The 10,000-nt window shown below is 38.9% G+C and overlaps 2 protein-coding genes across 2 annotated transcripts in view; one reads left to right on the forward strand and one right to left on the reverse strand.

Moving 5' to 3' along the window:
- LOC144974032 (uncharacterized) overlaps nucleotides 1-6,368 on the reverse strand; it is a 9,965-nt gene extending 3,597 nt beyond the window's left edge. The window contains exons 1-6 of the mRNA XM_078916922.1: nucleotides 6,274-6,368; nucleotides 5,309-5,394; nucleotides 4,171-4,227; nucleotides 3,604-3,773; nucleotides 2,116-2,175; nucleotides 178-252 (exon numbers count right to left, since the gene is read on the reverse strand). Coding sequence (XP_078773048.1) covers nucleotides 178-252; nucleotides 2,116-2,175; nucleotides 3,604-3,773; nucleotides 4,171-4,227; nucleotides 5,309-5,394; nucleotides 6,274-6,368 — 543 coding nt within the window. The remainder of the gene's footprint in view (nucleotides 1-177; nucleotides 253-2,115; nucleotides 2,176-3,603; nucleotides 3,774-4,170; nucleotides 4,228-5,308; nucleotides 5,395-6,273) is intronic.
- Nucleotides 6,369-8,398: 2,030 nt separating this feature from the next.
- Nucleotides 8,399-10,000, forward strand: part of LOC144974033 (uncharacterized) — an 11,590-nt gene continuing 9,988 nt past the window's right edge. Inside the window, exon 1 of the mRNA XM_078916923.1 lies at nucleotides 8,399-8,456. Coding sequence (XP_078773049.1) covers nucleotides 8,399-8,456 — 58 coding nt within the window. The remainder of the gene's footprint in view (nucleotides 8,457-10,000) is intronic.

Genomic DNA, 10,000 nt, shown 5'->3' on the forward strand with positions numbered 1-10,000 from the left:
GACCAACACACAAAACTGTGTGTATCCATGAACATTTATAGTCTCGTTAATACAGTTCAGTGAGCATTACTCATAAACGTGAATGGCAAAAAACAATAACAGAGACCCGATTGACGTCATCTTCGAACTATCTATAGAAAAGCTCAACTTTTTTTTTCTTTTTAAATGTGTGTTTACGTCCGGTAAATAAAGGTTTTTCTTGTCCACCAAATCGTCACGGTACACGCTGACTGTCACCCTGGACGACGATCGCTGGGGGAAAATAGAGAAATAGGTCATGGGATGATACGCATTATCTGGACTATGTTATGCGCCCAGAGCCCTCCTGATGAAGGGATGTTTGGCCCACTATAAATCTATACTATAGCTGATATATAGAGAAGTGGTAAGACCTGGAATGAGATAAAAAAGTTGGCTCGGAATAGAGAAGGATGGAAACTGTTTGTCTGTGGCCTATACCCTGACCCAGGGTGAAAAAGGCAATGATGATGATGATGATGATGATTATTATTATTTCTATTCCCCCCAGCGAAACAAAAGAAAGTGCATGAAGTGTAGCCTGAAACCCGACCTGAGGGCAACGCTTTGACCACTCAACCACATCGCCCAAGTCTATATATTGCACATACTACTACAAAGTCTTTACAAATAAACAGTCGTGGAATGATAGAGTTTCTTTGCTGTCGTTTCTTCTGTAGCGTTGTTTTGTTTGACAAGATGGAGTTGCTAACACAACACCACGCCCAACCCCCAGACTTGGAGGGCCAGGGTTTAATTCAGAGGTTCACTCCTAAATTGGTTGCCATGCTTTCCCAAGCTCTTGAGTCCAATCCACCCATTGGTTTCGTTCGGGTTTGGTCCGTAGCCTTACTTCCCCCCTCCCCCCCCCCCCCCCCCCCCACCCGCGAGATCGCTGGGGGAAATAGAAATAATTATAATGGTATAGATTTATAGTGCCCCAAACATCCCTTCATCAGGAGGGCTCTGGGCACATAACATAGGTTAAGCCCTAACACAGTACACGAACAATGTTAATTATACACATAATCAAAAGAAAGCCTGTCGGAATAAGAATGTCTTCAATCGACGCTTGAATTCCTCTAGTGAAGACGAAGAACGTATCTAGGCTCAAAAAGGTTATCACGTGACACATTATCAGTTAAAAAACAAACTTGAGATTTCATACAGCGCAATTTCCACTACACGACATGCTCAATGGGAATCTAGCCAACAGCAACATTAACATGTAGGACGAGACATGACGCCTGTTAGGCGATATTGCAATATTTCCAGCAGAGACAAAGCTACGACCATGTACTCATTTTACTCCTGAGGATGATGAGAGAATGTGAGTAAAGGGCCTTTTCCAAGGACTCAACTATGCGTCACTTATAGCAGGACTCAAACCCAGGACCTTCCAATCCGAGGCGAGTGTCCTAGCACTAGACCATAGAGAAATAGGTAGGTATGACACAGTGGCAGACAAAGTAATGAGAAAATTAAATGAAAGAATATGAGAGAATGTGAGCCTTTTCCAAGGACTCAACTATGCGCCGAGCTAGGCTCGAACCCAGAACCTTCCGACCCGAAAGCGAGTTTCAAAGCACAAGTCCACATAGCCACAAATCTCCTTACCAGCGTCATATCTCGTCCCATATGTTAACTGTTCCTGTTGTTTTGGGATCTCTTGAAAATGGCTTTGAGCACATTGATTGGATTTTGCACAATATAAAATAGCCCAAGCACAGTAGTCGCCGGTTCTATCACACTCTGCACGCTGGCACAGGAACTGGGGGACCGAATTTAATCTATAGAGGGAACGAAATTGACGTCACTTGGCTCTTTGTTATTGTTTTTAGCCAACCATTTTTATGAGCAGTTCTCACTAAATTGTACACTCTATAAACGTTTAAGGTTATCCATAGTTTTGTGTGCTGGCGGATGTTGTGATTGTTGTAAAACACGCATAGCATCGATACAATAAGTTTTTACCTCCAATGAGCATCAAATTTCGGATTCTAGCACGCTTTTTGGCTTCTGGAGAGAGCGTGCTATAATCCAGCGAGTACTGTAGTTATGATGAAATCAAACAAACGTCTAAGTGATTTTACTCACCTGAAGCTTCATATCGACACATTCAATTTCAACTTCAAAATCTGTTTTCACATCCGATTGCTGGGAAGGGAAAAGTCAATTGATGAATGTTTTCACTCGATGGTGTGATACGAATGGACTAAATAGCAATGTGAAATTGAATGTAAGCTTCAATTTAATACACGAAAAGAGATAAAATGAACGTTTCGGGTTTCCCCTTTATCAAAAAAACCCCAAGATGAATGAAACACTACAGACGAATGAGATACAGTGGTAGTGGCGTTGTTGATATTTATCTTGCCCGAGGAAAACAAATGAAAGTGCTTGAAATGTGGCCTGAAACCCGACCACAGGGCAACGCTTTGACCACCCAACCACCTCGCCCAAGTCTATATATTATACATACTACAAAGTCTTTACAACCCAACAATCGTGGAATGATATAGTTTCTTCGCTATCGTTTCTGGAGCGTTGTTTTGTTTGACAGGATGGAGTTGCTAACACCACGCCCAACCCCCAGACTTGGAGGGCCAGGGTTTAATTCAGAGGTTCACTCCTAAATTGGTTGCTAGCTTTCCCAAGCTCTTGAGTCCAATCCACCCATTGGTTTCGTTCAGGTTTGCTCCGTAGCCTTACCTCCCCTCCACCCCCCCCCCCCCCACGATGGTCCCCAAGATAGCAGGGGTCAAGGGTTAGTTTGATGAGGCGTCCTTGACTCTTCTGTACGGATCTACCAAAAGGTTAAATGGACAATTTCGAGAGTTAAGCAGCATCCATCTGCTTGATGGAATGACAGTACACAATAGGGAATGAGATTAGCGGAAGAGTAGCGTCCCTTGATTGGACGTCACCGGTGGAGAAGTTATTTGTAAACAAACCAACTACAAGCCAAGCGCTCCAAATACAAACTTTATTATTCATATTTCTGTACAAAAATGCATAACATTGATTATGATGTGCATTTTTGTACAGAAATATGAATAATAAATTTTGTATTTGGAGCGCTTGGCTTGTAGTTGGTTCGTTTACAAATAACTTCTCCACCGGTGGCGTCCAATCAAGGGACGCTACTCTTCCGCTAATCTCATTCCCTATTGTGTACTGAATGATGAATACATTGGCAAACTGTGCTATGAAAGAAAATCACAGATTTAATATTTTGGCCAGAAAACTCGTCCTTCAAGTACCGATCGATTAAAATGATCCTCATCTTGAAAAAAAAATCAACTTTCAAACCTGGGATTACGCGATCATTGTTGAGTTGACTGTGAGTGACACGGGAGGGAGGAGGGGGGGGGGTGTCAGAAAACAATCACAACTTTACCCAGGATCGATCCACGTCCCTTTGCGTGTAAAAGAGATTGCTCTACCAACGGAGCTACCGAGACCCCCAAAATGTAAAATGGCGATATGTTAGTGTATGGGCGAGTAGTAGGGGTAGAAATGGACGATGTTTCCAAAATGGCTCCTTTACAGTCAAACCACCAGTCTAGCTGTGTTACAACTCACCATTCCGTAGGTTCCTGTGACCAGGATGAGATGCCAGAGCGGCCCCACGTGATTGACCATGAATCTCTGGTCTTTGACGGGAATCGTCGGGTCATTCGTGGTGAAACTCTTCACTGAGTATTGGGAGAAGTCATCCGGGGACTTGGATTCAAGGGTCATCACGATATCATCTAGTAGAGAAGAAAAGTCGTCACGTCACATCCTCTAATTTTCCGGTTCCAAAGTCATTGGAAGTGTGTATGTTACTAGCCCAAAACACGGACCGTTTCAACAATCTGATCTTACAGCGTAATAATTTTGTTCTCACAAACTGGTCTTAAAGGCAATTTATAATAAAGATAAAAGTACATAATAATTTTGTCCTCACAAACTGGTCTTAAAGGCAATTTATAATAAAGATAAAAGTACATAATAATTTTGTTCTCACAAACTGGTCTTAAAGGCAATTTATAATAAAGATAAAAGTACTTAATAATTTTGTTCTCACAAACTGGTCTTACAACCAATTTACAATAAAGATAAAAGTACTAAATAATAATGTTGTTCACAGAATCTATGTAGTCTTACTGTCCGTGTATTCCTCCGTCAAAGTTCGACGTGGCCATTCCTGACATTCCAAGGACACTGGAGATGAAATACGACAAAATACCGTCTTAACCCATTCATCAACGTATTTGTATGATTGTTTATCCCTATATATTTGAGGCTTTTGGGTCTTGTTGAATGGCCCTCACCTTCTGATCCGTATGTTCCAGGTTCGAGTCTCGCTCTGATCTTATCACCTTTAGCGAATTACCTGCCTGAAAAGATTTGGCCAGAAAACTCGCCCCTCAAAATATCGATCAATTTAAATCAGCCTCAAAAAATTTCAGACCTAAGACTTCACGAAATCTTAGGTTTGAGAATTTTTATCAAGACGAGAGTCATTTATATCGATCGATATTTGAAGGACGAGTTTTCTGGCCAAATTTACAACTACATGGTTTTTCCAGAGTACCCCAGTCAACTGCTTAGATATGCTGTGAGTATCCGGCTGGCATCAATATTGTCTGACGAAGGGAAAAATGCAATAGCTCCTAACAGACGTCATGTCATGACTCGTTCTACGTGTGAGGCATCCTTATTGAGTTGAGATCCCATTAAAAGCGTTTTGAGCACAATTCAGAGAGTAGTGCCCTATATAAAAGCTCCAAAAAAATATAACAACATTGCTAAAATTAATGTTATGATATATATATATATATATATATATATATATATATATATATATATATTTTTTTGGTCAATTATTTTGTATAGAAGGAAGGGAGTTGACGTCGCTGACATGTGAAAAAGTTCTCACCAGCATGAAGAATAAAAAGTACCGATTTTATTTGTTTAGAACCAAGCTGCTGGATGCTGGGCGGACGTGACATCAGACTATTGAATCCTTATGACATAGATAAAAAAGTGCTACATCTGCCGAACCCTGAAAAAAATCCATGTTTTAAAAAAACAATTGGCCAGAAAACTCGTCCTTCAAATATCGATCGATTAAAATAGCCCTCATCTTGGCAATATTTCTCAAATCTGGGACTTCTAGATGAGGTTTATTTTAATCGATCACTATTTGAAAGAAGACTTTTCTGTCCATTTTATTTTGTTTAAGAGTTCTACAAACAAACGTTGATATCGAATGTGTTACCAGTTAATATATCATTATTACCTTTAACAGAACCCAGGATGATTAGAAATATGATCTCGTTCTGAAAATAGCTGACCATTGGGACTGCCTTTTCCTGGAATCTAGGACTATTGGATAGAAACATGTAAGAGTAAAAACATGTGTATTGAAGTCAACAGCTAATGGTGATGAACGATGATGGTGATGTTGATGATGATGATGATGATGATGATGATGATGATGATGATGATGGTGATGATGATGATGATGGTGATGATGATGATGATGATGATGATGATGATGATGATGATGATGATGATGTTATGGTATGTAAACCCTCAATTTACATGTCAAATTAAGAAACTAATGAGCAGGCACCGGTGTAAGATAAAGATGTGAACAGGTGTGAATGAAAGGTGCCGGCCAGACAAAGCAAGAAAGAAAAATACAAATAAAAAAAACATTCCCCAAAAAATCAGTCGACCTCGACTGGGGATTGAATCTGAGACCTTCTGATTTCCGGTCAGACGTGCTACCATTACACATTCTACATTACATACATGATCTTGTAATGGCATGCAGTGCGGCTATGTGGTCTAGTGGTATGACACTCGCTTTCGGATCGGAAGGTTCTGGGTTCGAGCCTTGCTTGGCGCATAGTTTGGTCTTTGGAAAAGGCTCTTTACTCACATTCTCTCACCGTACTATCCGTATCGAATGACTCTAACCCGAATAGAAAACAAATCCTCCGATCTCGATCTCCAGCTCACCCAAAGAAAGAAATAACTTTAAAAAACCCACTTCCTGTCAATACTTGAAGGACAAAATGGCGACGGAGAACCACAACAATGATTGTGTTAGGAAATTTTAAATTTTTACTAATCTATCAAGATTTGTTGTAGAGTTTTTAAAATTAAAATGCAACTACGATATATTGACAAATTGAATAATTTAACGCCAGACAAAAGATCCACGGTGAAAATACTAATGGGGATGACCTATAGTACCTTTCCATGTGCTCGAGGTCATTGGTCACATTGCAAAATGTTTCAAATTGACTCACATAGCGAAAAGCTTTCACAGCTTTTGAAGTATCTAACATCAGGACTGGTCATTTTGTTCAGTATTTTACATTTTCATAAACAAAACAGTGTGTATACATTTCATGCCTCGTTTGGACGAAAACCTAAATATAGATCGCCCCTATTGAAAGAGATGTTTACGGAATTTCTGCCCCCTATCATGTTATGTTATGTCAACCTGTCTCTATGTACACGGAAATGGATGACTTACGCTGTGCCAGTTTGAACACGACCAAGCCTCAATGGAAATCTTGTGTCCCACTCTAGGCCTAGTTGTCATTAAAACTTGCATTACTTTGTGATGAGAAATGGGTAGGGCCTATTGTTGTTTATCGGAAAAGTGAGTGGAGCAGGTACTTATGTTGATAATAACAAGAAATGAAGTGAGTAGAAAAGTGCCAGATTACAACAGAGAATAAATGAGGAGAGGATGGCTTCGGCTGTAGAGCTACAGGCGGGGTTGTCGTACCAGTAAGGTCGCGGGTTCGAGCCCCCATCGCTGTGAAGTTTTCTTAAATTCTCTATTGTCGTCTGGCACGTTTCTACTCACTTCATTTCTTGTTATTGTTTTTTTTAACGTGTTTTCTTTGCCACTTTACTGTGTTTGTATTTTATTTCCCTATGGCCTATCATCAAATCATGCACGTGTTCAAGAGAGAATTTGTTCAGTGCTCTAAGGTGCTCATGTTATAACCAAGCGGCCTTATATCATTTAAATAAATAACAATGTGAAATTCAATGTAAGCTTCAATATAATATACGAAAACAGATAGAATGGACGTTTCGGGTTTCCCCTTTATCAACAAAACAGGATGAATGAATCACGACAGATGAATGAGATAATGTGGTAATGGCGTGTTAAAATGAATCAACAAAAACATTGACGGGCTGGATACATTTATTCATTTTCTATTCTACACCATCATTTGTATCAGTTTTCTTATTTTATGTTTAATCATTTGTTTTGATGAATGAGAATCAAAGCTTGGCCTATCTTCATAGTCGTCGTTTGACCTCAATACGTGATCACTCTTTCGTTTTCGAACCGGCGGCTATGTGGTCTAGTGGTATGACACTCGCTTTCGGAACGGAAGGGCCTGAGTTCGAGCCTCGCTCCGCGCATAGTTGAGTCCTTGGAAAAGGCTCTTTACTCACATTCTCTCACCGTACTCAGGTGTAACATGAGTACCTGGCCGTTGATAGCGTTGTCTCCCTCTGGAAAAAATGGTAATATTACGTAACAAGAGTCATGTCTCGTTCTACATGTTACGTGTTGCTGTTGGTCAAAGAGCCTTTGTAAAGCGCTTTGAGCACATTTAGTGGATATTGCGGTATATAAAAGCTCCATTTAATCTCTATTTAAACCGTGGATATTTGAGCTCTCCCCACACCTCTTCAAGAACTGCGAGAAATGTCAACGTTTTTTAGAATGATCTGACCTGTAATTGTAAATACGTCGGTATAAAGCTCCATGCAGCATACGAATGTCCCAAGGTAAACCAGACACATAAAGAGGTAAAATATTGGCGGAAAGTAGGCACCAAAACGCACTGAGAATGAACACGCACAATTAATTAGAAAATGATAAAAAGCTGCCAACTTTTTGAAACTTGTTATTTTTACTGTTTCAAGTTTGTAAGTATTTCCGTGAAACATGCGGATTAATCTAAACTAGTTGCATTATCATTATCCCTGCCCTTTGTCGATCCTCTTCCTTCCATTTTCATCACAACTATCCTCCAATTTCCTTATCATCATCATCATTATCATCGCCTCTTTCATCAATATCATCATCGTCATCATGATCATCATGATCATCATCATCATCATCATCATCATCATCATCATCATCATCATCGTCGTCGTCGTCGTCGTCGTCGTCATCATCATCATCATCATCATCATCATCATCATCATCATCACCATCGTCTCCACCACTTAATTCAAAAGCTCTATCCATCCTTTCCCCACCCCCTCCACACCCCACCCCCTTCACACCGCCCCCCCCCCCCCCCCCCCCCCCCCCCCCCCCTTTAGGTTTCAAGTCTTCATGGACAGCTATATTCATATAGAAATTATTCATTTGCTCATCCTTGGTTCAGCAAAAGGTATTGTATAGGGATTGAGATTAGCGGAAGAGTAGCGTCCCTTGATTGGGCGTCACCGGCGGAGATGTTATTTGTAAACAAACCAACTACAAGCCAAGCCGCTCCAAATACAAAATTTATTATTCATATTTGTGTACAAAAATGCATATCATAATCAACGTAGATCTTTTCTTTTCTCCATTATGAAATGTTAACAAAATATGATGTAGACTAAAAATAAAAAATAAAAGATGGTTTGTTTACAAATAACTTCTCCGCCGGTGACGTTCAATCAAGGGACGCTACTCTTCCGCTAATCTCATTCCCTATAAACAAAGAAATTCATAAACTTGCTCAATTAAACATTTATCATTGGACTTATTTTTTTAAAAAGGGGGAGGCGGACTCGAAATAAGACCGCATTTAAAGCAAAAATACCACAGAAAAAGGGCTCATTAGAAAAAAGAAAGAAAAAAACAATTCACAATAAAGACTCATTCAAAAAGACAATTTTTAAAAAGTCACAATAAGGAAAAAAAAAAAGAAAAAAAAATAAATGAAAAAAGAACACCAGAATGAGAGGCCACTAAAATGGGAAAAACCACAACAAAGGTTCATTCAAAATAAGGGTTTGTTGAAAAGAAAATAATCTCACAATGAGCACTCATTCAGAGAGAGAGAGAGAGAGAGAGAGAGAGAGAGAGAGAGAGAGAGAGAGAGAGAGAGAGAGAGAGAGAGAGATACATATATATATATTTATATATATATATATATATATATATATATATATATATATATATAGTGAGCATAGCTGTCTGTTCAATGAACGATGCCCGTTCACTTAGAGGTGATGATAATTCGATTAACTAAAAAATTATGATTCAAGTCGTGATTAAAATTTGAACTCAATTTCTAGTGTCTGAGCTGTTTATTTGGGAACGGATAAATATTTTCTACATTTCATATCTTATATATTTTGCTCACGTATCGTAGACCTCTTTCCCAATGTTAAGAACAGAAAACGGCTTGTATAAATGTTAAGAATTTGATTGTATTCAAAATAATGAAAAAGAGCAACTACTAATTGGATCGATTCAATGCAAGTACTCCAACCTCATTGTCATCCCCGCCAACCGTGTTAAAATGATGGCGTCTGTTTACGATGGGATTTGACGAAACAAATTTGATTTTCCGATAACTCACCACGATGTCCAATCAATCTCATAACTCACGAAAACCATCTTCATGTCAATTGTAAACACCGTGCTTACGTTGGTGACAAATTGTCAACTGGTTTCGGAGCCTGAGTGCTACAAATCATCCAATTGCCAAATATTAATAATAATAATAATAATAATAATAATAATAATAATAATAATAATAATAATAATAATAATAATAATATATATATATATATATATATATATATATATATATAGGTAGACCAAGAAAAACATATTTGAATAGTTTGAACAGCTGGGTGACAAAGTAAGAGAAGAGTAATATTAGTTTTCTGAGGTTATCTGATCAGAGAGATAAATGGCGTACCATGATCACCGATGTCT

This window comes from Berghia stephanieae, chromosome 5, assembly GCF_034508935.2.
Source record: "Berghia stephanieae isolate SIO BIC M18660-M18661 chromosome 5, UCSD_Bste_1.3, whole genome shotgun sequence".
Taxonomy (NCBI): Eukaryota; Metazoa; Mollusca; class Gastropoda; order Nudibranchia; family Aeolidiidae; genus Berghia; species Berghia stephanieae.